Source organism: Cydia pomonella, chromosome 2 (assembly GCF_033807575.1).
Source record: "Cydia pomonella isolate Wapato2018A chromosome 2, ilCydPomo1, whole genome shotgun sequence".
NCBI classification, from domain to species: domain Eukaryota; kingdom Metazoa; phylum Arthropoda; class Insecta; order Lepidoptera; family Tortricidae; genus Cydia; species Cydia pomonella.
The window spans coordinates 27,401,511-27,427,254 of NC_084704.1; the positions used below are offsets into that span (position 1 = coordinate 27,401,511).

The window sequence follows — 25,744 nt, forward strand, 5'->3', positions numbered from 1 at the left end:
ATTCGTGATGGGGTCTCTAGCTACCCAAGGAAAACGAATATTCGCCGAATCCTTACATGTCTGGCCGTACCATAAGACAAAATTGCACAAAATGTTATAAGGCATTCCACTAAAAAATCTAAAAATATAATAAGACACGTTTAGTCATGTAACTCTGATGACGATTACTGGACTAGCAGCGCGGCACGCGTTGGGGTCTTACATGAAGGTTAATGCCGACTATAGGTCTACAAATTATTATTAAGTCTGTTATATGTTATATTTGTCAGCATAATATCACAATACATTCAACAATTACGTTGTGCAAAAGAAAAAATGCTTTATTTATATAATCATAGTAAATACGTTGATCTATCTACAGATATGTTCAATACTGAAAAACAAAGCATCAGGAAGCAGAATACCTTGTGCACCCAAAATCATAATTTTTACCAATATAGTTGGCTTGATAACATAAACTTGTCAGGGTTATTGTTACATACATATAAATAAGACGGATTAGAATTGATTCGATAGCATTATATTAACAGTCAATAACTATGACTTAATTTACATAAATTATTCACATAATTAACCTAGTAAATTGTCCGTATCACAATAATAAATACACAATCCACTTATCTTAGTGTGCGCCTAGACGTTGCTGTGCGACACGACGAGCCACGACAGGATGAAGTAGAACAGGCATATAGGGTACACCGCGAGGGCCTTCTTGCCTTCTGGTTGGCTGTCGCCTAGGAATTTAGTGGCCGCTGAAAATATACATAAATAGCATCTACAAAACAAATGATTTTAAAAATACATTTGCAATTAGCTAGATGCTGTTAAGTCGCGTTAATTATCCACGCGATCATGATTGGCTCATGGAATGGCACTTGGAATAAGGGCTCCAGCCCCACGTGAAACAGGCACTAACTACTAAAAATAGTAGCCTACTATTATATGACCTGTGCAATAACTCACCAAAAGTCGCCCACATAAACCCGATCATGGATATGACGAAGCGGAGGAAGAACAAGAAGGTGTTCTGTGTGGAGAATAGTATAATGCGACAGATGACTAGCGCCAGCGCCACGGGAAACAGGCAGTAGCCCAGTACACACACCGACTGGAAGAATGAGCTGGAACAAAATTAGCGATAAAAATCTGACAAATTCAATAAGTGTTTGTATGGACAAATTCAAAGAAAAGTAAGCCTGATGGCTACATAAATTATTTGTAGATATTAGAATTTCATAATATCAATATAATGTAGCAGTGGCGGCGCGTCACAAATATTCGTAGGGAACCCGGAGCTAATTTTGCTTTTTTTTTCTCCATCTATCGATCGTGAAAGTACTCAACGGGCTGAAATTAGACAAGCCAGTGGAAATCGAGTTCTTCGAACGATCCGCTACTGTAATGTAGTATGTCTGGTGTTGCAGGCGTCCATAGGCTACGGTGACTGCTTACTATCAAGCTGGCCGTATGCTTGTTTGCAACCGACGTAGTATAAAGAAATATCACAATAAAATAATAGTGTTATGCTAACAAATGAATAGTAACTAGAAAAACTTGGTGTTAAAAATCTTTAACTTTAAAATTGTCTTAGTTTGGTATTACATTTTACCATAAAAATATTTTGGACTTTGATTATTTATGAAACTTTTGAAGAAACAAGACATTTTAGTTTTAAAATTGTGTAAATAATTCTAATTTTATTGTTATCTTTGATTGGCGTTATTGGTTTTTTATGACAATGAGAGAGTAATTAAGTATAATCCTAATGTACTTACATATTGCCACCCAAAAGTTTGGAGTTGATGGTGACAACGGCGGCGCCTATCCAAACGAGTACGAACACCTCAGCAAACTCGGGTCCGCCGTCGTTGGAGTCGTCGGCGCGCTCGGCGGAGCCCTGTAGGAACGTGGCCATCAGCGTGCACAGCAGCAGCGGACCCCAGAGGTCCCCTGGAAATTTACTTAACTTTACCATATACAGTGAAACTTGGATAAGTGAGAAACCTCCATAGCTGGGACCTGGGACCCCTTCGGTCGCGTATATAACCGGAGTTTTGTAACCAGTTACATAAAAATAAAAAATGATCCTCATAGGATACTGGTATCAAAGTAATAAGATTTTTACCTTTACTGATACCTGTATGATTGCTCGTAACTTATATCCAGTAAGGAATAAATAATACTCTTATGAAACCATGAGTCATCCGGACCTGTGCTTTACCTAGGACCTATACCATATTTTTTTTTGTAATTGAGGACATGGTGTGGAATAAGTGACGAATTTCGTGGTGAGAAAAGAGTGAAAAGTACCAGGGCAACAGAAAGTATTAGGAGTTAGTCTACGCTCAGTTCATTATATTTGAGTTGCAAAGTTATGCCCGTTTCACAAGAGGGCAGTGGGGCAGAATAGTAGGTAGCACAAGCTGAGACAGAACAGTACTATACTATTCTGTCTCAGTTTGTGCGTTCAGGTTGTAGCGTGCCTACTGTTCTGCCCCACTGCTCTGCCCTCGTGTGAAACTGGCATTACTTGCAATAAAATATATTCTTCGATATTGCGTCTTCAAGAACCTCAACTTAATGCCGCAGACACGATATCACGTCCTCAAGAACTCGAACGTAATGCCGCGGACGCGATATCGCGACCTCAAGAGTTTGAACGTAATGCCACGGACGCGAATTCGCGTCTTACCTATGATTTATGAGCGGTTCTACAACTGTATACTATTCCTAAGTATTTTTGTAAATAAATAGCTCTTTTTCACTTGATATATATTTTCAAAAATAAATCGAAAGACTTTATAACGAATAATAATTTATTCTAATGCTGATGAAGTTGTCACCTGCACGAACAGTAAAACACATAAAAAAATTTTTTTTTTATATTTTGGGATTGATTATCCATTACGGCAGTATCGGAATCAACCACATTGCTCCAGTCCTCAGCATCCACATGCTCCCTGCAAACCCGTGCATGAAAAGGTAGGTAAAAAGTTAAACTTCGATAAGTTATTGGGCGTAAGTCCATCGTGGAGCACGTTCGGAAAATGCATTCATTGGTGCCGCATACCGCTCTTTTTAAAGGGCGACAACTGAGATTATTACCGCCATAGAATACAAAATAATTCGACCTATCTATCTTTCAAGCTTTCGATGAATATAAAGTACTTTCTCGTAATCATTAGAAAGTTTTACTAGGTTGTAACTCGGTTACGTGAAAGGAAAAAAATATATCACTTGGATACCAGTATCCTATGAGGTTCATTTTTTCTTCTTAGGTAACTGGTTACAAAACTCCGGTTACATACGCGGCCGAAGGGCCTGGGACTCATGGTGCGGTCCCGACACTTTAGCACTAAATTACCTCTGTTAATGAGACAAAACAAACCTCTATAACTGAGATTAGTATTTTGGATTTTATAGTCACATTTACCTCTATAATTGAGACAAAGAGTGTATTTACCTCTTTTACTGAGACTATATTCACAAGAATACTTTAGTTCAATTGTTTTTTTAGAATGTTATAGGAATTAACCTCTGTATCCGAAATCTATGACCTCTATAACTAGGATTTTATTCCAGATCAATTCTCGTTTTTTATTAATTTTTACTCTACCCACAAATTTCGCATTTGGTTAATTGTGTCTAAACGACTTCATAAATCTTAACGTCTACTTAAGCCTACATTTACCAACTTATAAACCTAATTTATAAGTTGGTAAATGTAGGCTTAAGTAGACGTTAAGATTTATGTAGTACTTACAGAGCGACATCGTCACTCAGTGACAAAGCTCTTTCAATAAAGAAAAAAAAAAAAAAAAACGACTTCAAGTTTCATTAAGTGGTTAAAACTAGAAACTAACGAAAGCTAAAATTTTGGTAAGTAGCATAAAAAACCAAAAAAATATTTCCATTTATTATAATGGTGAGACACAAAGAAGCCTTTATCTATTTTAATGGGACAAAATCTATCCTTTGTAGAATCATTCAAAATAAATTTAAATAGACTTAGAAGGTTCACTCAAGGCCAAGGATTATTTTACCTTATTTTTATTGTTAAATATTACAACTCATACCTACATAATGTTTACAAAATAACTTACTAACCACCTCTATAACTGAAATAACCTCTATTCTCACCTCTATTAATGGAACCGTCTGTAAATGAGATCGAAATTTATTTATACCTGGCTAAATGAGAGCCTGCGTACGTGGAATACCTCTTTAAGTGAGACAAATTTGCAGGTCCCTTGAAGTCTCAGTTATCCAGGTTTCACTGTAAATTTATTTAACTTTGAAAATACTTTTAAATGGTCAATATTATCTGAGCCCAAGATTGAGGTTTGGAGAATGTTGTGCAAGTTGTCTACAGTCACCAGTTATGATTATGAGGATACATATAGTCCTCAACATCTATTTCAATGATGTTAACCCCAGCAAATTTTACTATGGATTACGCCTGTTATGGGTCTAACGTGGGTGCCTAGGCCGATCTTGATTTTAAGACGCTTTTGCAGGCGTTACAATAGAGTTGGCCAGACGCATTGTACGTATACGCGTAGGGCTTCAGTCTCTCTTTGCGTTGATGGCGTTTGGCATCCAAGGTATTCAGGCAGTTTTCCTCAAACGGTTATGACGTGGATATATCGTGATTATGATTTAATGAAGATACAACAGAGTCAAAGAAAATCTTTTGTCTCTAGTGGAAATACACTGGGCACCAGTGATCATTTACATTCTCTTGCTTTCATAAGCAAAAGTTACTACGAGAGTAGTCCCCAGAAGTGACCGACCTGACAAAGAAAACAAAAGAAAATCTAATTTTTTTTTCTACATAATCTCCTTTTAGTGCTATGCACTTGGCCCAGCGATGTTCGATAGCTTCAACACCTTGTTTGTAGTGAGATTTGTCGAGCTCGTCAAAATACCCATCAACCGTAGCCTCCACTTCATCATTGCTGGCAAATCTTTTACCACCAAGCCATTTTTTTTAATTTGGAAACAAGAAATAATCGGAAGGGGCCAAATCGGGTGAATAGGGTGCATGAGGAAGTAATTCGAACTTTAACTCGCCAGATGCGGTCGTTTTTGACAGTTTTTTTCACACAATTGATCCAAAAGGTTAGCATAATACTCGCCATTGATAGTCTTTCCTTTCTAAAAATAATCTATGAAGATTATCCCACGGCAATCCCAAAAAACGCAGGCCATGACCTTTCCTGCTGATGGAACGGTTTTTGCCTTCTTTGGGGCCGGTTCTCCTCTTCGAGTCCATTGCTCCGACTGTTTTTTTCGTCTCTGGTGTGAAATAATGCACCCATGTTTCATCCATAGTGATAAAACGCCGCAAAAACTCCGCTTTATTGTTGTGAAATTTTGCCAAACTCGGTCGAAATATCTTCGCGATGTAGTTTTTGTTCGTCTGTGAGCAATCGCGGCACCCACCTTGCGCACATCTTTTTCATATCCAAATTTTCAGTTAATATGCGATGTACAGCACTTTTTGAAATCCCTGCATGTCTGCTAGCTCGCGTACTTTCAATCGACGGTCATCTAATACCATTTTGTGGATTTTTTTTACAGTTTCTGGCGTAGTCACTTCATTTGGTCGACCACATCGATGTTCATCTTCGCAACTAGAGTGACCTCGTTTAAACTATGCCACCCAATATTTTACTGTTGTACACGATGGACCAGACTCCCCCAAAGTAGAATCTAGCTCCGCTTTAATACTAGTTGGACTAAAACCTTTCAAATGAAAGTATTGTATCACACAACGATGGCCAATTTTGCATGTCGATATTGTCCATGTCTGAAAATTTGTTCACAGCGACCACTATTGATGGCTACTAAACAAAAGACAAACGACGCTGAGTTCGAATTTCAAATTTAAACTTTATAAAGGGTATTCTTTTTAAAAAGAGTATTTACTCAAAATAAAAACCTCTTTAAGTGTGTCAGGTCGGTCACTTCTGGGACCACCCTCGTCTACTCATTTTCAAAAAGCGTTTTTCAATAAAAAGTCACGTCAAGATTTTTTTCCTTTTTTCTAATGCTAACAACCGAAGTACGAGTATAAATATAAAGCAAAGCCATACAATAACTTGCCCAGAATCCTACCCACGCGAAACTTTTGAATTAAAATGTATACATTTTTCGATATTATATGAACAATAGGGTTGTTTCAAATTTTTTGAAACGCTCGTATTACGTTCTATATTAACTAAAAGTTGCCCTAAAATTCAACTTTTATACTAAAAACTGCTTTAAATATGTTAAATTAACAAAATATATCTGTGGCCCTAGTGAAAAAGGGTACAAGTCTCTGGCAGTTTAGGTGTATAAGAGCATAAGTGTTACGTGGAACTTACACCCCTTTACACCTGCGCTGCCAGAGACTTGTACCCTTTTTCACTAGGGCCACAGATATTTTGACAGCTGCTTTCGCGCCCAAAACGCTCTTTGAAAATTGTGTGACGTCACAGTTTACGGTTTGACACATAACTACATACGCACGTAGAAGATACGAACTGTCAACTGACATTTGTCATTTGTTGTTTATCGCCTAACTGTCAACAGTGTCAATCCGAGAGTTGTGACGTCATCAGAATCTTCAATGACGTTTCGAGTTTGGTCACGTGACGTGTGCCAAAAGATATTTTAAATTCAATATTTACAAAAATCTGGTCATTACAGGTCTGTAAAAGTAGTTTAACATGTTCTTATAATCCAAAAGAATTTATTGGGATACAATTATTCTGCCCTAAGATTTGTAGATGGAAACAACCCTATTAGCCGGGTCCACACTGAGCGAGCATACGCGCGAGGCAATTTCCTGTTTACCTCGCCCGAGGCATGCTGGTCGTATTGTGCGTGAGGAAATTGTCCCGCGCGTATGCTCGCTCTGTGTGGGCCCGGCTATTCAGGAATCAAGTTTCCTTAATGAAAGATTTCAGATCCTGTAGGTCCTACAGTGTAGGAACTAGTGAGGAAAAAACCAAGCTTGAAAAGCGTAACGTTTAAATCTGTTTTGCATTAAGTCTATGAGCCATTACAGTTATTATTTTACACTTCATAAAAAACAAACAGGGTTTCTTTTTCTTATCCGGCTGTAATGAAGTGCTAATAAAATCTGAGCCCCCGCCAAGATGAGCAAAGCGAAGCACAAGGGTACTATCTCGATGTTTTCTCGAAGCGCTTCGTCGTTTTTTTTTAACCCTCATAACTTAGGTTTGGATTATACCAGATAAACAAACTTCTCGGGTTATCATGACAATAGTGGACTTGTTCAGCATAAAAAAATTCAATTGCATAGCTCTCATACTTTAGATTTTATTCATATCTTAAAAACCCCAATTTTGTCACTGACTCACTCACTGAATATCATCTAAGCCCTTAGGGTCCTTCCTGAAGTCCTAGGAAGCTGAAATTTGGTGTGTAGGATAGTATTAGTAAAAGTAAAAAAATTGAAAACCTTGAAATTTTTTGCTCCTAAGGGGGTGAAGGGGGTAGAATTTTGTATGGGGAATCAATAATCGCTGAACCAATTTCACATTTTATTGTTGTTTTTTACTATCCTAATTACGGAATTGGCACCCAAAATTGAAAGTCAGTTCTGGAATCAGAAACCATCTGATATTGCAAGCCCTAGTAGCCAATGAAAGTGTGATTGTTTCCTGAATACATGAGATGAATGATAAGAAACTGAAAGATATTCAAATGAGCTAGGGCAGGGGTCTCCAAACTCTGTGATGTAGACATTCAGACCTTTGTTTCCTTTTCATGGGCTAGATTGAAATTTGGCTCTTTTCATACAAAAAGGCAAGACTTCCAGAAACTGTTGGATAAGAAATACAGAAAATAAACAAAACTTACATTCTTTTAACAAACTGGTCTTTTCTCTGGGTATAAGGACATGGTAGAATTTGTTACCAACAGCTCTAAGGTCACGAAGCTGAAAATAAAAACATTAACATATAACAAAAAGATAGTGTGGACGAGATAGACAGATAGGATAGGAATAATATTTTTCGTTGCTTGTACACTTTTGTTTTTGTAATTGTAATATTTAAAGGATATGAAATTAAACATAAATAAAAATGTACTCTCATCATAAATGTCAAAAAAGGAAAGTTCATAAAACTTACAGTAGAGACATTGTCAACTTACAAATGTTTCTTTAATGGGCTCATCTAGGGTGTTAAATTCCATGCTGTCGCCGGAGGGCACTCCCCGTGTTGGAACATTCATTTCCCCCTCCACCACTCCCACATCTCCTGCTGGATACATCTGAAATTTTAAGCACAATAATTTATGAAGTAATGATTACAATGACATATATCTAAGGATGGGCCGTACGGGCCATAAGAATGGGGCCAGTACAGTTGTGTCACACACACAAATTCGAGTCAATTGCCACAGTGCAGTCTAATGCCACAATGCAATTGGTTGATGTGTTTGCATCATGTGCATGATTGGTCACAACTAGTTGCGTTAGACTGCACTATTGGCTCGAATTCGTGAGTGACACCAGTGAACTAGCACCATTCTTAGTGGCCGTAAGGCCCGTCCTTAGATATATGTCAATGAATGATTATGTTTTAAAGTAAATTTAGTATGGATAATCAATGTATATATTTTGCCTACCTGCCTGGGGGGTCTAATCACAAATTACAATGATTTTATAGACATATTTATTCTAATGGGACAAAAGACTATAGCCCTAACAAATGTTAGGGCACTGGTCAGGTTGCTAGGAACCACAGAATAAGTATTAATTGCAACTTAATTAAGGTGTCTTGAATTCAAAGGGCAATGTTATTCTTCAAAGCAATTATCAACATTCTTATATAACTAAACGAATTGCAATTTCATGCGATACAAAAGAAATTAGTGCAGCAATACATTTATGACTCATTTATTTCATATGAATAGTAGGTAATAATAGTAACATGACAAAAAAGACATTTAATAATCAGAAGTATCCAAATAGTTTAGTTGTAAATGCCTGTGAACTTATGATCGGATTTGCACGTTTTAGATCTGAAAATGTAGGTTTGTATCCTTAGAGCTATAAACATACTGAAGTCCTATCAAGAAAATAAACCACCAATAAGCTTGTAGTGAAATATTTAAAAGTACTTACATCGAATTTTGCGTCAAACGATGTCATATTCGTATTATATTTCACGTTTTATTTATAACGATTTAAACGTGAAATAAATAATAATATTGTAATTCCAACACATCAAACTATTCATTCCTCCTCATATTGACATGACGTTTCATTCTAGTCAAACTGTTTGAAACAGCTTTGAAAAAGTTCAATCGTCAGAACGGATTCCATTCGTAACATTTAAAAAAATGTCTTTATCCGACTGTTAACCATATTAAGCTCCTACCAGACTATGCGCGTGAATCGTGGCGCGATTTGGTGGCGCGACTTCGCGGAGCGAAAATACCGCGACGATGACGTTTTGTTGATCAAGTTCGCACCTAATATAACCAAGTAGCCGCCATAGAAGGTTATGACAGTTTAACAGATTAACCGACTCGTGTGCGAATCACAGCGCGAAGCGATCGTGAGTGTGGAGTCTCGCAAGTTCGCGCTTCGCGTCTCCTTTGACGCGGGCCAGATACCGACAAAAAACGGGGAATAAGGGTCTCCCCAAACCAGTCGACGCGGAGTCGGCTTTCGCCGAGTGTTTTACACCACACTATTCGCATTTAGCCGATCGACCGTCTCCGCGGTTGGACACCTGCGTTTAGCAGTCTCATCCTCCTTGCGGCCGTAGAGACGCCCGATCGCCTGCGACTTGCTATCGAAACAGTTGTAAAGCGACGGTCGGCTCTCCCGTGCTCCGTCCTGCCGTCGAGACGTCAGACAGCACACGTACAGCCGTTGAGTCCGACGAACAGATGTAGGACAGCGGGTGATCGGCAATCGTAAATCTCATTTTTGGAGACTGGTTGTTAGTAACAACCTGAGTTTGAAATTGAACAGACCTGTAAGATTATTTTCCTTGGTAATTGTTACATATTATATAATAACCTGTGATGATGGATATTTTACGTAGACGGGCATGGAAAAAAAGGCTTACCAGCATTTTTACCGTCATCGGCTCTGTTCGGCCGTCGTCAGCTATGTTCGGCCGTCGAAGACGCTGAACGGCTTCCGCCAGCTCTGACCGGTCCTTATCGTAGGTGCTCGGCCGTGATCGGAGCCGTTCAACTCTTTCCGGCACCGTACGGCGGTATAAGGAGATTTATGAATGCGAACGTGTGCGGTAGGCTGCAAACAGCGTCGTACGAATGCGAACAGCTTTACGGCAAAACGCCGTTTTCCCGTCGAAAGACGTCGTTTCGCGTGGGTCGAGCCGATTTACGACTTATTCGCTCTTATTGCGTTGACATAAAGCTTTTTCCGTACGCGATTTGCCGAAACGGCGTCGACTAGTTTGGGGAGACCCTAAGGCGCGAAGGCGTGAACAATCTGCGAAATCGTCGCGAGGGCCCTCCACACTCGAGTTCGCGGCTTCGCGCCTCGATTCTCGCACGAGTGTGGAGGGTCCTTTAGCCGAAAAAACTAGTATCCAAATCAGAGCAAACCTAGTAAATATAAAAGAAATAGCAATTGTCAATTTGTCATTGTCAATGCCAAATGTCGTGTCAAACAGACAGAACAATCACAAAATTACATCAAATCACAAAAAACGTAACTTAGTAGATTATGTGATTTGTTTGTTTTTAACTTAAAATATGTTGTTTCTGTATTAAAACACGTAGAATGTCAATACCAGATCTTTTTTTGTGTAACACATAAAACATTTCAAAGATATTGCTGGCCACAGCAAGAAAAATGTCAAATTCATCAACAAGTATGAAAAACCACACGAAGAAAGCAAGTAGCAGCAGGGACCGGGACAGAAATAAATCCATGGCGTCAGAATCAGGAGGCTCGAGTCAGTGTGATACTCCTCCACTCAATGAAAAGGCAAGTAAACATGCTTTCTGACATACCACGCCGCTTCGCGGTAAAAATCGCATTGTATCCGTTGGTTTTTGATTTAAATAAATAAATAAAAAAAGATATGAATTATTGTTTACGGGTATGACAAAAAAATCTAAATATTGTTTAGTACATACAATAAAATGACTTTTTTGGTTTAGGACAGTACCACATCTCAGGGTAAGTTTGCTGGAGTCAGTGCCGACTCAGTGCAATGCATGGCTGACCAAGTTGGCGCTGAGATCAATGTTGAGGCTGCCACGAACTTGGCAGAAGATGTCAGCTACAAGTTGCGACAGACTATATGTGTAAGTTCATATTATTATTTCCAGGTAATTTTTAATAGGTGTGCATCATTTTATAAATTGTTAGAGTTAATATTAACAATGTAGTTATGATAATCTTACCTATATTTATGTACTTTTAAAGTAAGCTATATCTAGTAAAACATTTATGGATTTATTCATAAACATCTACAAGCCTCAATTAGGTATTCAATTTTTGTTTTTATCTGTCATTTTGACTTATGTACCTATTTGTATTTGGATATCACATAAATTAACTAATTGAGGCTTGTAAAGTTTTATCAATTAAGGGGTTAGACTTAAACAAGAATTATTTTCTCTGCATCAAATGTAAGTCAAGAGTTTTAACAAAAGGTATGTCATAAATAAACAAGTAATAAGGTTTTATTTTCTAAGTAGGCATATTACATGATATACTTATGAACATCAAATAAAGCTTATATTTGAGTAAGATTGTCCCATAACAAAATATCATGAAACAATCTTACTCAAATCAACCTAGCCCCCCTGTAAGCTCACTAAGGGTTGAGTTGTGGGTACTAGACAACAATATACTTGATAGATATATAGTATGATTTCTATGTATTCAAGTATATATTATATACTTGAATACATAGAAATCATCCATAATTCAGGAACAATTACATTTGATAAACACACATACAAATGTCCTTACCTGGATTCGAACCCGGGACTTCCTGCTTTGTAGGCATGGTCACTACCAACTAAAGGCTGTTGAATAAATTCATAAATTTTTATAGTGTTATAAATGTTACCATAGCTTTTTTAACCTTTTGAACGCCAAGAGCCACTAAATTGGTTGTGTGCTGTCGTGCCTACCACGCCAACGACCACTAAAGAGGTCATGGCAGACGCTGTCAAAGCAATTTTACTGTTGACAGATAAGGTTTAAATTCGTTTCTCAATAGTTGACATATTGGCGTGTATGCTACATTTTGATGCGAGGGAGAAAGCGTTGAAAAGGTTAATAAAATGTAGGTTTGCAATAATTTTTGCTAGCATTCATTTTATTTTTCTCATGTTCCAGGCCATTGCTTTACACAGTGAGATGATAAAGAAGTCCCGAGTGGACACATGGGATGTGAACACAGTGCTGACCCTCTCGGACACAAGCCCTGTGGTCGGAGCAAACACTGTGAAGTATGCCACTGTTGGGGAAGGAAAGATCTGCTGTGCACTTGTGAGTATAATCCTAAGCATTTATTCTTTGTTTATTTTCGTAAATTGTTGAATCTACAATATAAGATTTAAACTTATGTAGTTTCATACTATAACTACTAAGACCGAGAACGTTTGTTTAGTCTCGGCCGAGACTGAGAATTTATAAAAATGTTTTTATAATCGAAATTCGACGAATTATCAGAAAAAAAGTTATCATAATCCATTTGTAGCACTATTAAATAGTATTTTTAGGGTTCCATAGCCAAAATGGCAAAAATGGAACCCACCAAAACTATAATTTTGTCATGTCCTTATGTCTGTCGGTCTGTGCATATGTCACAGCCATTTTACTCAAAATATATATGATATATTTTATAAGTAACCAAATTTGGAACGTAGGTGAAGATGTATTTATGTAAGTTGCTTTTTAGTTTCGAAAAAAAATTGTAAAATATATTTTCAAATATCTACTCCATATAAACATAACTAAAAGTAAAAAAAAAATAATGTGGCTAATGATTAGATAAAAAAAATACATAAAGGTTGCTAAAAACATTTTTTTTATTAAGAAAATACTTTTGGAAATAATCACTCCAAAAATATATAGTGTGATCCCCTCTTACTTTAGAACCGGGAGAGCAACACCATTTAAAAATATCTAAATAAAAAAGCTTAATAAGCAAATAATTTTTCAGGAAAATTATTTTGAATATGGTCAGTTAAGCCATTTAAGAGTTATAAAAAAAAAAACTTCTTATTAAAACGACGAAAGTGCCACTAACATATGCTCTTTTGCTTGTACGGCTTTTTTGTATTGTATGAAGGTACAGTCAGCGTCAAATACTTTGTAGCAGTCAAAGTGGCCAAATAGTTCGTTACACCATACTAAATATAGGGTGTACCGAACTATTTGGCTACTTTGGTTGCTACAAAGTATTTGACGCTGACTGTACGGAACCTTCCATTATGCGTGGTCCAATACGCACTTGGCCGGTGTTTTCAGTACGGATGTGCACAAAAAGAGGTACAATAACAATAATCAAAATAAAGATCTATATTGTAACCCAAAAATATCCGCCACAGGTATCGTGTTGTTCTTACCAACTGCTTTGCTTATTCCCGTTAACACAAATATACTTAGTATCAAAATTTCCACTCAAAACAAGTTAATCTAAGTTACATCCCGATAACAATATACACTCATTTATTCAACAATAACAACAACCACAATACGAAAAGACCCAAATGAACAAGTCATTACTTGCAACCGCGCCTATCCGATCCCAATACTTAGTATTTGATAAGTTTGGCTTTGGCTTAAAATGTGTGGGTACGAAACCAAGCAAAATCACAAAAAACGTCACACCAACCGGGCGGTGCAACCAACGGGTGGCTTAGACCCCGGCGCTTGTGTGCGGAAACTTCAAATTCACCAATGATAACTGCCTAGTCTCGGTCTCGGCAAGAATCTCGGCCCATTTTGGCCGATAGCCGAGACCGAGACCGAGATCTCGGTCGGACCTTAATAACTACTACCATGGACAAATAAGTTAAAGAGCTCATACCATACATGGCTGCCCTTACATATTAATAATAATTTGTATGGGATGTATATTTAAAAATATACCTAATCTATGACTAGGCATCAGAGTTTTTATCGCACGGTACGACTAATAGCGAGCTATGGTATCGACATAAGCAATAAAATTCAACTCATATTTATACTCATACTCATTCATCCATTTAATAAGTGGAGTTATATACTAATTATATCTTTGAATATATAAATATTACAAATAAGAATATTTACCATTTTTTGTATTGATTAAATAACGAAATTTCGTATAAAAAGAACACTATATGTATATTAAAACAGGTAAAAATGGTCATTATTCTTATTTGTAATATTTATGTCCCGAAAGACAAAATTAAAGCATAGTTTACAAACATTCATGTCCTTGTAAAATTAAAATTCACTAATTCAATAAATAAATGAGTAAGAGTATGAATATGAGTTGAATTTTATTGCTAATATCGACTCCATAGCTTGCTATTAGTCTTACCATGTGACAAAAATAACCCATGGAATTGGTACATTTTACGTAACATCAAATGAGGTAGTTCTGTTTTTTTAATATGTTGGTAGTGATGAAATGGTATTAACAAATACAAGTTTTCGACCTCAAAAGCCTTTGGGATCATTGAAAAATACATGAAAATCGATTCAATTTTAGGACTTTTTTCAGTTGTTGTATTTTTTTCCACCAAAATCTGGAGTTACGGAAAAAGTCACTATGCACACTTTTAAGAAGAAGAAATTTGCAATTCATTGACTATAATTTTTTTCTTAGTAAGCCAAATAGTTCATAAGATACGGCTTCTCAAAGGTTTGTAAAATTTTGAAATAACTGTAGGTATTTAAAAAAGCTTGTTTAAAACTTATTATAAATGGGTTTTTATTTTATATCCATGTATGGAGTGGTCACTAAGGTAATTTCTCTATGCTACTTACTACACTACCTTATTAATATCACCCATTTCTCAGGCTCACACTTATGCTAATAGGGGAAAAATATTTAATACTAAAACAATCAGGCTAGTTTAGAAAAAGGTGCCATTAAAATAATTTCATTAATTTATTTTAGATAGAAGAACACAATGGAATCAAAAATAACATATACAAGATAAAAATAATTTAAAAATGAATGAACTGAATATTTTAATCTGATTTCAATAAATGCCTGCAATAAATTTTACCATTAACACAAAAATCTGAAAAATAAAAATAATTATAAAAACCATCGTCTTTTCATCAAGTAAAAACCCTCCATTGGGGCATAGGATTCGAATCATATTTTAAATAATTATACACAATCAAAACAATATGATAACAAACAGAAAAAAAGAAACATACATTGTAAAATGCTGCCTTCACCATCTTCTAAGGATAGTAACGGAAACAGTATGATAGCAAACACAAAAAAATACACTGCCTTTACATGTCACGTTTTCGTCTTAGAAGGATAGTCATTCTTCAATTATGGCTTTCTTCTCTCCAGCGCCTCTCAACAGTGGCAACGGCAGCGAGCCTAATAACTTGTTACCCATTCCCATGAAACTACTGCCGAGACTGAATATCTTTTGAGGGTCTGAAATACCCGTTAGTGCTTCAAACTGAGGCGCTGACATAGCAAATACTGCTGAACACAGTATTAAAAGTGTTTTGAAGATTTTCATTGTTATTTTTTATTTCTTCTTTCTTATTATGACATACACGCTCTTCAAGCGTAAATGTGTATGTGATTTTTTACGAAGCCGGAGGTTTTTATATCAGTGTAAAAGGGGCATTTTATATTTAGTGTTAAATAGAAATTGTATGTTCAGTAGTGCATGAAATTACTGTGTTACAGATTCTATAACTGTTTTGTTTAGATAAAATAATAATTTCACAGTGGTATTATATCATTATTATACTTATTTGTTCTTGTTCTAGGATAATATATTTGTTAAGAGTTCTAGTTGATACATGTTGTTTATTTATTATTTTTTACTGTTACGCTGACACCAGGCTGCACCTGTCTTCCTGAGTCCCTTACACAGGATTCTAAAAAAGCAAGAGGCATGCGAAAAAAAAAACATTTAATTACTTACCTATACATAACTCATAATTCAGACTTTTAGAAAACATAATTGAAAATAGGCGGGTCCATACAGAGCAAGCATACGCGCGAGGCGATTTCCTCGCGCATAAAACGGCCAGTGTAGAGGTGCGCGCCGCCTCGGCCGAAGCACGACGTGTGGAAATTTAGAAAGTTATCACAATAACACCTATGTACCTACCTATTATGTTAACACCTTTTGATACCATGGTTCGTATTTAATAAAATAAATAATATGAAATCGTAATCAAAGTAATGTGAAAATAATCGAAATAAATTACAATAATAACATATGAGTGTGAACATCATATAAGTGGATTACAAATTATTAAAAAAACTATGTAAAACTTTAATTAATGTCTTAAAATATTATCCGTGTCTCATTCTATTTTCCTGACATAATTGAATCCCAGAAGACTTATATATATATTGTATTTACTGATATTTATATTTGTATGTATACTTTTAGGAGCCTGTGATGAATGTGACTGAATATGCGATGACGTCACAGAGCTATGTATACTCCACAACCCCCACTGTGTCCGTGGAATGGATCACAGACGAGAAGAGCTTGAACAACAACACAAACATAAGTGCTGCGTTACAAAATTACTATACTAAAGTAGCAAGAGGTAAACAATATCCACCATTATCACCTGCTTATAATTATATAAACTTAAGATTTGTAATTATAAATAAATTATCATTAATATTCATTCGTTTTGTGAAACAAAAATAAATACGCTATCTCTTAGTCTTAAGATATAAATTGGCAATTTTAAGGGTTTTTAAAGTTAAACCATCACAATATCTCAGTACTCAATACTCTCAGTGTTCCATTGTCTATTTATGCGTGAGTAAATTCATAAAACATTAAACCACCATACGCCACACACATGTAAGTACTTGGATGCATAATAATTATGATAAAAAAAGAAAAACAACGGGTTGCACTCCGGGAGTGCCAGCAGAAGTGAAAACTTGAATATTAACGTTGTGCATTTTTGATATTTTGGAGAAATAGAGTAGCAGTTTTATAAAAAGAGATAATTTTCTATTATACCTACTTATTAAATGCGAATTTTAGAGTTAATATATTACATATACAGAGTAATTCATGAGACGTGAGCAGGACTACAGCCTACACAATCAGTAAATGTTAATGAATCGGTCACCATGTTTTGGTAAAGAAAAATTTGAGTATCTACAATCATGTACACCCAACAACACAAAGATACAATACAACACCATGAACAAAGATTAAACCTCTTTAACAGTTATGACAGCATTTTGATTATGAAGAAAATAAAATGTCACACTTGAATGAGATACGATTTTTCAAAAGTAACCAGTATGGAAGGTAGACGCAAGGTACAGAATCTCCTTAGGCAGAACTATTGCAAAAGTTTCCAGCTGTCAGCTATAAATAATAGTTCCAAATCTCTCCAGAGTAGCGCTAGAGTAGCTAAGAACCTAGGCGTTATTGACGGAGTGAAGTGCGTTGTCTATGATTAGATTTTTTTTCTCACGTATTCTAGGTATTGTAGCGCCACCTATTTATTGTTTTTTGTCGGACATTTTTTGGTATATGGAGATTCTGTTCCTTGCGTCTACCTTCCATATAGTAACAAGGCTTCGATGACATTCAATTTGTACGTCACCATGATGTCACGTGTCCGTCTTACGAATTTTCAATCTGACGGTCACGTGACACCTGACGCGAGTTTTACATTTTTTTTTCTCATCACAATAAGTGCACAGCGCCGCTAAATTAAGAAGTTTTCACTTCAAACATTGAAACGCTCGTCATTGTTTGTTCAAGTATTTGTATTGCATTTTTCTTACTAGCCTATCTATACCTACACTAAGGGAATGCAGATCGTAACGACAACGTTCAATTTTTTTTTGTGTAGATTGAACATTTTTGAATAAATGTAGATGTAGTGTAGGGACGCCCGGCTGGAACCAGGCGGGCTGTCGATCACGTGTCGCGGTCATTCAGCCCAAATCCCTGAAGTTGGATACTGTCCCGGCGGCATTCCCACACTATTCTCCTCAAATCTTCTTGTTTTCCTGAAAAACAGAAGGATATCTTTGAGCTCGACGTCCTTTAGTTCGTTTTCAGTGTGTCTCTACCAAATGTATTACTTTTTTAAATAAGATGATCTTCTAATTGTAACACAAATTTCAGCAATATTGAACCTCAGAAAGAAACCTAAAGAATTAGCAGTGGAAGATCTGACGACGAACACTCGGATCGGGCCGATTTTCCCGAACCTGTTCAACCTGGCGGTGCTGGTGCTGAACGATGATAATCTGAACGCGCTAAATGTGCCTGCTAAGAAACCACTACAAGCCAATGTGCTTGATATGGTCGATGCGCTGTGTTCTAATCCATGTAGTTTGGATACCAACATACAGCAGCAGGTCAGTTTAACTTAAATACAGTAAGTATCCCTCTAAGACCCATACAAGAATATTATCAATTGAATTTCAAATCAATAGTGTAGGAAATAGGGTTGATTTTTTTTTAATGAAATCTTACGAAACAAGAGAAATACAATTGTGTTCCAATTGATAATTGTTCAAATTACATTGAATTAATAAGTACTATGGATAGGACCGTGGGCCTATAGAGAATATAGATATAGAAAGACAGAGATCACTTACACAACCACATACCTGCACACACAACCGAACATTCTCAACCCAATTTAAATTTCCTGATATCAGTAAAAATTTCATTGTAGCCTATTTGCTGATGCTGAATAAATGCAGTTTCAGTTTCCGCGTGGTTCTGCTTCTTGCCCATTAACCTTTTCGACGCCAACGGCGGATATATTCGAACCGCAGGTCCAACTCCAACGACGGATTAATCCAGCACATATCATAGAGCAAAATAGATCTACGTGCATATGCATAAAGTTCAATTTCAGTTTTGACACCGGTTGACGTCTGAGCGACAGCATTTGTGTTTGACACGGCGTCGAAAAAGTTAACGCATCAATTGCGTGAAGCGTGAGCTACGCATTACGTTCGTAGGCGATAACGTGGGTTTTCCGCTCTAAGCAAAGAACCCACCTAGCGGGCCGCTAGTAGTGAATGTATTAAGATTATTCCTAACACATAGAAACACCTAAAGAGCTAGCCATATAACTAACAGTATCGTATACTTCAGTTTCAGCGCTTGTTTCCTGTGATGGTGTCCAACATCCTCGGCAACGGCTCTCTAGCAGATAAGATGGTTCTAATACTCACCAAAATCACAAGGACATGGCCTTCGTTTATCACAATAGGTCTGTAGTTTTACTGTAGTTTCATTTTACTAAAATAAACAACTTTATAACTTCTGTTTTCCACTTTTAAACCGTACTCATGATTATATTATAATTTAAAATCTAGTATGCATGTGTTTATGTTAAAATAATAAACATGAGTATAAGTTTTATTTAATAAAATAAAGTGAATGTAACACATACTGTTACAAGTTACAACAATACAACGCCTAAATAATATCATACTACTCTCGGACATTGAAATCTGTACTATCGGGTGAGTGATGATTTTTGGATATTCATAAATGTACGGACATGTTACTTTACTAATGGGTGAATCAACTTTTTCTTGTCACTCGTTGAGATGGTTACGGTCACCTGGGTCCACTATTTTTGTGGTAGTTCTAAAAGCCCTTTCCTAAATGGACCATAGTATAACGTGCTACAAGAGTTCATCTAACAAACTGTGATACTAGTGTCGCCTGGCTGACGGGACAAAACAACAACAAGAAATAGTTAATTCACCTTAATGCATAAATAGGATTGTTAGTCTTAGCCTGGTAGACCTCTATCGACCCTGATGGGAATTCGCATGTCTCTTCTGTGTATGAGCGTGACAGCGTTATGCGCGTTTATAGTGATGCCGCGCTCGCACAACTGAGCGACGTGCGAATCCGCACCCAATGTGAAGATCGCCATACGGTTTGCGCTGTCGACTATAGGCTAACCAATCAGTCAAAATTATATGCTACAGTGAAGTTAGTAAAAAATAAACAATATAATAATATTATCAAGATTGTACATTGAAATCGGTATTTGTACGTGAAACAATTTAATTTATATCCCCATGACACTAGCCCACTAACGATAGATGGCGCCTTCATTTTCTAAATCATGAAGTGCAATGCGTAAAGAGCAAGTAAAGAGTCTCCGACTATTGTAATATAAATTTGCAGGCAAAGGCATCCTGTTCGACTACCTTTCGCAAGGCACGTGCGAGCGGCTGACGGCGCCGATGATCCGCTGCGTCGTAGCGCTAGGCCGGCGCGCGCTCGTGCAGTGCCTCGGCGACCACCTCGACCACCTGGACGCCAGGGTTCACACGCCGAGGAAGGACCACGCCGGAGTCGGCCTCAGGGAGGCTCTGTTGGTGCGTATACTGTACTATACTCTAGCTGCAGATGCTGCAGGTCTCGGCGACCACCTCGACCACCTGGACGCGAGGGTTCACGCGCCGAGGAAGGACCACGTCGGAGTCGGCCTCCGGGAGGCTCTGCTGGTGCGTATACTGTACTATACTCTAGCTGCAGATGCTGCAGGTCTCGGCGTCCACCTCGACCACCTGGACGCGAGGGTTCACGCGCCGAGGAAGGACCACGCCGGAGTCGGCCTCCGGGAGGCTCTGCTGGTGCGTATACTGTACTATACTCTAGCTGCAGATGCTGCAGGTCTCGGCGACCACCTCGACCACCTGGACGCGAGGGTTCACGCGCCGAGGAAGGACCACGTCGGAGTCGGCCTCCGGGAGGCTCTGCTGGTGCGTATACTGTACTATAGGTACTCTAGCTGCAGATGCTGCAGGTCTCGGCGACCACCTCGACCACCTGGACGCGAGGGTTCACGCGCCGAGGAAGGACCACGTCGGAGTCGGCCTCCGGTAGGCTCTGCTGGTGCGTATACTGTACTATACTCTAGCTGCAGATTCTGCAGGTCTCGGCGACTACCTCGACCACCTGGACGCGAGGGTTCACGCGCCGAGGAAGTACCACGTCGGAGTCGGCCTCCGGGAGGCTCTGCTGGTGCGTGCCTATACTGCATCATACTCTAGCTACAGCGGCTAGACCATGGTGAAATTACTTAGTATGATCGTAAGTTTTGAGACTAATGTAAACTCAAATAGTTCAATTACTGAAATGTTAAGCGGTTACATTATAAGTAATCAAAAGTTCTAAAGTACAATCCCTGTCCGAAATATCTGAGAGTTACTCTGGATAGATCCCTAACACCCTAACATCATTTCACCTATCGAAACTCGCAGAAGATCGCGACGAGGAACAATCTTCTACACAAACTTTGCGGGACCAATTGAGGGGTTTCAGCTGATTGCTTACGCACCTCAGGCATTGCGCTTGTCTACTCAGCGGCTGAATACTTCGCACCGGTGTGGCTTGAAAGCACTCATGTCCACAAAGTAGACGTTAAGCTAAACGAGACTATGCGCCACATCTCTGGTACCATTCGATCCACACCCGTCCACTGGCTACCGGCATTAAGTCACATAGCTCCACCTCATCTCCGACGACTACAGGCTCTGAAGAGGGAAACCGAGAAGATCGTCAAAAATCCTGCGCTGCGGGTTCATGACGAGTTCTGCCGTCCATCTCCCCGGCGAGTAAAATCCCGAAATCCACCCTGTTCTGCAGCTCAGACTCTGAACAACTTCACTATCTCAGATCGGTGGAAAACGGAGTGGTCTGCTGCTACAACTGGACGCACCATCACATGTCACCGACCCGACAAAAAACCAAAAGGTTTAGACCTCCCCCGCAAACTTTGGTGTCGCTTAAATAGGCTGAGAACTGGGCATGGCCGTTGTAATTCCCTAACATATAAATGGGGTTGGAATGATTCTCCTCTCTGCGAGTGCGGCGAGGAAGAGCAGACTACTGACCGTATCTTCCAACGTTGTCGCCTTCACTCGTATTCTGGACCAGCTGAAGATCGGGAATCAGTCACGCCTGAGTTGGTTACCTGGCTTAGCGACCTCAAAGCTATACTCTGATTGCCTTCTTTATGCATGCCATACGATTAATAATTGTAAGTAATCAAAATAAATTGAGTTTATTTAAAATGGCCTGTTTTTTATTATAGTCGTTTAATACCGGCATTTAGGAGTTGCCGGCACGATTCCGAAAATGTTACGTTTACTGCTGGGAAAGTATTGGAAGTAGAAAAAAACTGTGCTAGATGATATAATATTGAATGAAATACCAAAATATTCAGAAAAAAATCGAATTCTGTGCTGGATAAGCGATATTTAATTACCATGCCTATATTGCGGTGAGGAGGATATTTTCATAAGAAGTTAGTATTTTTCCTCATTTTTGAAGAAAACGTGCCACATTCAAAGTGTAAAACTACCAGACAGACTATTTGTAGGTAGTTTTAAAGTCCTCATCTAACATAAAGTTACTCTGAAAATGCTTTATTTGGGGACAAAACCTTATTTCGAGCAGGTGAAAATTTCATCCAAGTCTTGCCGCTATTAAATGAGCCACTGGCATTTTTTCAGCCTATTAAAAAAAACTTTAATCCAAAATCAATGAAATTTATTTTTATAACTTATGCAGCTCGATAATTATTTATTTGATTTTCGTTACTTTCATGACTTCGTCGTCGTCTCAAAACTTATGAACATACGAGGTATAATTTAGTTTTATGAATTTGATTATGCCATTTCCCCTTGGTTAAATGAAACATGAGCCAATTAAATATTAAAACTACAGTTTCCTTCTACTTCGCCGCTAATGTCAATGTTCGTACAGGACGTGTCGACGTGCCTGCTCAGGTCCGAGCGGACGACGTTCTTGGAAGACTTCGTCATGACTGACTACACCCTGTATGAGATGCTGGGCGACTCGATCTTACCGCGACGGACACTGTTTCATTATAAAGGTGAGGACAAAAAGTCGCTTTTATAAATGTACATACATTATACAGACCTCAGATGCTTTCCCGGTTGCATCCTAGAACCTTACCTTATCAGCTATAGGGGAAACAGAGGGTTTCCCAACTATGTTGTCTTTCACCAAATATTTTGCATAAATATATAAACACATTTCATGCATAACTTATAAGAAACATTGTCACGTGACGGTGTTCAAACCCACGTTTTCTTGTTTGGTAGGCGTAGATTTAATTGTTTGGCCGTTTGATTTGATGATTTGCTTCTAAAGACATTTAATAATTCCTGATCTTTGCTAGATGAAAAGCCAGTACACACAACGAATCCTGACAAAACATCGGACGAAGAATTCCCATACGTACTACCCGTTCGACCTATCGTGCGGCGCCCTAGAATCAGATCCATACCCTTCATGAAGAAACTGAACAGTATCCACAGAGAGGCAGTATTCGAACCCACCAAGTACTCCACGAAAAGTATACACATAAAGTTAAAAAGTTGCCGGACAAGAGAAATCCCGCTAAAGTTAACTAGAGTGCAAATAACTAGGGCCCAAATGAACCTCAACACAAGTGCGTCATGTGTGATAAGTGCGCCGAGCGGCGAAGTGGTGGTCGCCTGCGGGCGCTTGACTAGATTTAAGTATAAACTCAGTAATAGTGATACATTTCCAATGTTTGGAGCTTTAACATTGTAGGTTAAGTAAATAAATTATTCATTGTAAACTGTTTTAATTTTCATTGGTACGCACTTGATTCCATTTTTAGATTTTGTCCGATCAAATGGAGATGCGGATGCAAGATTGCCAATTTTCGACGCTAGTATGCGCGTTTAGGGCCATTTTTATTTTATTTTGAGCGCTTGAAGCTCACCATAAATCTAAAATTGGTGATTAAATTGTGTACGTGTGGACGCTAGATGAGATTGACGTATTTTTTTCCTGATCTGGTCGACTTGATCATCCCGTCTGTACTGGCCTTATCTCCAAAATGGAGTTAATTATAATGCCGGTGTCTTTGAGAAAGTTAATTTAAGCGTAGGAATGCACCCTTGAAGTTACCGGGGTTTAAAAAAAAACGCGGTTTAATTTTCGAGTAAAATGGCTGTAACATACGGACAAATGGACATGCTGTAATTAGGTACAAGGGTTAAATTTTTGCCAAATTGTATAGGGAATCCAAAACAAGAGCGTGTGAGATCTTTTAAAGTAGGTATTTAAATAGTCCGCTTTTTAACTTCTGCTGCGGACTGTACAAGAGTTTTGTAACAAAACTTTACGGAAAATCCTTGATAAACGAGAACAGAGTAAAATCGACAAATGTTTTTCAACCAAATTCGGAAATCGGAAGTTGGCAAGTTGCGAAGTTATTCTCCACCTCCACCAGACTGGCTTTGTTATTCTCCATAGTAGCGCGAGTCAAATTATTGAGCCAGCTAATGTGTCGTTACCTCGAGATGTGGAGTGAATTTGGTACCTACACCTAGTGTAACGCACGAAAGTAGGTATTTTAAATAATGAATAGAATCAGGCGTTACTTTGCGGAAATCCATACTAATTAAAACAAAAAATATTACATTGCTAATGCGCGAAAAAATTACGCGCTAGTCAATCAGTGCTAACCCGTGAATCCCGTAATATTTACTTGCGTATTAAAAAAAGTTTTTTATAAGTGGCGCCATCTAATACATCATAGACCAAAGGTATGCCAGCATCGTTTCTAGCGATGGCGCTATAACCTTTAGATTGTGCTGGGTAAGATGGCGCCAGTTTCTGACATTTAACAAATTTAACACATATCAGTGAAAGAATAAGGATCAAGGTCGAATGGTGTTCTAAAAGTTTTAATCATGTGTCGAAAGATAGCAGTAAATTTGCTGTGGCTACAAATTTTTCTTTGACAATACACCTCTATTTCAAATTCTCTTTGGTATGTACATACCTTTGTCAGCGTATTTTGGGCCAACCTGTATACCCCACTATACTGGTTACCTAAAACGGTCAACTCTTCCAAAAGGTTACAATCACTACTACTTACTCTGTTTACGAAAATGTGCCGCCGCCGTCGCGACGGCTACCTGCTGCCTAGTTCACCAAACATGTCTAGACTGCGACCTCAATCCTAAATTGACTTCGAGGTTTGTAACAATTGAGCGTCTTCGAGGGTCAGACGTAGCTGGTCTTGCGATTGTCGGTGAATTGTAAATAACAATCTTGGCGGCCGACAGCCGGGCGTCTTCCTCGTACCGTGTACTTCCTAATATCCTAAAATGCCTTTTGTATATTCGACAACGGCATGTTTGTTACCTGTGTAAAACATAAATACTTCGAAATATTTATATATAAACGGTGGATTATCTAGGTACCTCTAGATACCTTATGTACCGTAGCTACCTTCGTGATGAGCATTACCATAGAGAAATAAGTCCGACCTGCCCGAGTAGCCAACATGCTAATCGTTAATGCTTCGTAGCGTAGCCATCTCTCTATTACTCTTTCATATTAGTGCGACAGTGACATTTGCGTTTCGTTTGCTACGGAGCCTTAACGATTGGCATGTTGGCTACGCGAGCAGAGCTTACTTACTTATCTATGGCTCTATTATACCAACTTAGGCAATTTTTGCTGTGAT

At 38.2% G+C, this 25,744-nt stretch overlaps 3 protein-coding genes across 3 annotated transcripts in view; 2 read left to right on the forward strand and 1 right to left on the reverse strand.

The window, feature by feature from the left end:
* LOC133534794 (uncharacterized) overlaps positions 1-13,352 on the forward strand; it is a 259,834-nt gene extending 246,482 nt beyond the window's left edge. The window contains exon 10 of the transcript XR_009802086.1: positions 13,320-13,352. The gene's annotated coding sequence lies outside the window, so the exon portion shown is untranslated. The remainder of the gene's footprint in view (positions 1-13,319) is intronic.
* LOC133534806 (protein YIPF6) lies at positions 505-9,305 on the reverse strand. Its single transcript, XM_061874091.1, has 6 exons — positions 9,146-9,305; positions 8,170-8,289; positions 7,876-7,954; positions 1,776-1,950; positions 964-1,121; positions 505-752 (listed from the first exon to the last, which is right to left on the reverse strand). Exons 1-6 carry the CDS (start codon positions 9,170-9,172, stop codon positions 634-636), a joined length of 678 nt encoding a protein of 225 aa, XP_061730075.1. The 5' UTR covers positions 9,173-9,305; the 3' UTR covers positions 505-633.
* On the forward strand, positions 10,485-23,839 carry LOC133534799 (uncharacterized). Its single transcript, XM_061874077.1, has 9 exons — positions 10,485-10,993; positions 11,170-11,316; positions 12,362-12,514; positions 16,624-16,786; positions 18,346-18,581; positions 19,333-19,450; positions 20,386-20,579; positions 22,975-23,104; positions 23,414-23,839. Exons 1-9 carry the CDS (start codon positions 10,859-10,861, stop codon positions 23,809-23,811), a joined length of 1,674 nt encoding a protein of 557 aa, XP_061730061.1. The 5' UTR covers positions 10,485-10,858; the 3' UTR covers positions 23,812-23,839.
* Positions 23,840-25,744: the final 1,905 nt, after the last annotated feature.

Coding starts and splice junctions, on each gene's coding strand:
- LOC133534806 (XM_061874091.1), bottom strand. CDS start 9,172: ATGACATCGTTTGACGCAAAATTCGAT. Junction 1,951..7,875: donor GACCAGTTTGTTAAAAGAAT/GTAAGTTTTGTT, acceptor GTAAATTTCCAG/GGGACCTCTGGGGTCCGCTG. Junction 753..963: donor GTTTATGTGGGCGACTTTTG/GTGAGTTATTGC, acceptor GTATATTTTCAG/CGGCCACTAAATTCCTAGGC.
- LOC133534799 (XM_061874077.1), top strand. CDS start 10,859: ATGTCAAATTCATCAACAAGTATGAAAAACCACACGAAGAAAGCAAGT. Junction 18,582..19,332: donor ATACCAACATACAGCAGCAG/GTCAGTTTAACT, acceptor CGTATACTTCAG/TTTCAGCGCTTGTTTCCTGT. Junction 20,580..22,974: donor GCCTCAGGGAGGCTCTGTTG/GTGCGTATACTG, acceptor ATGTTCGTACAG/GACGTGTCGACGTGCCTGCT.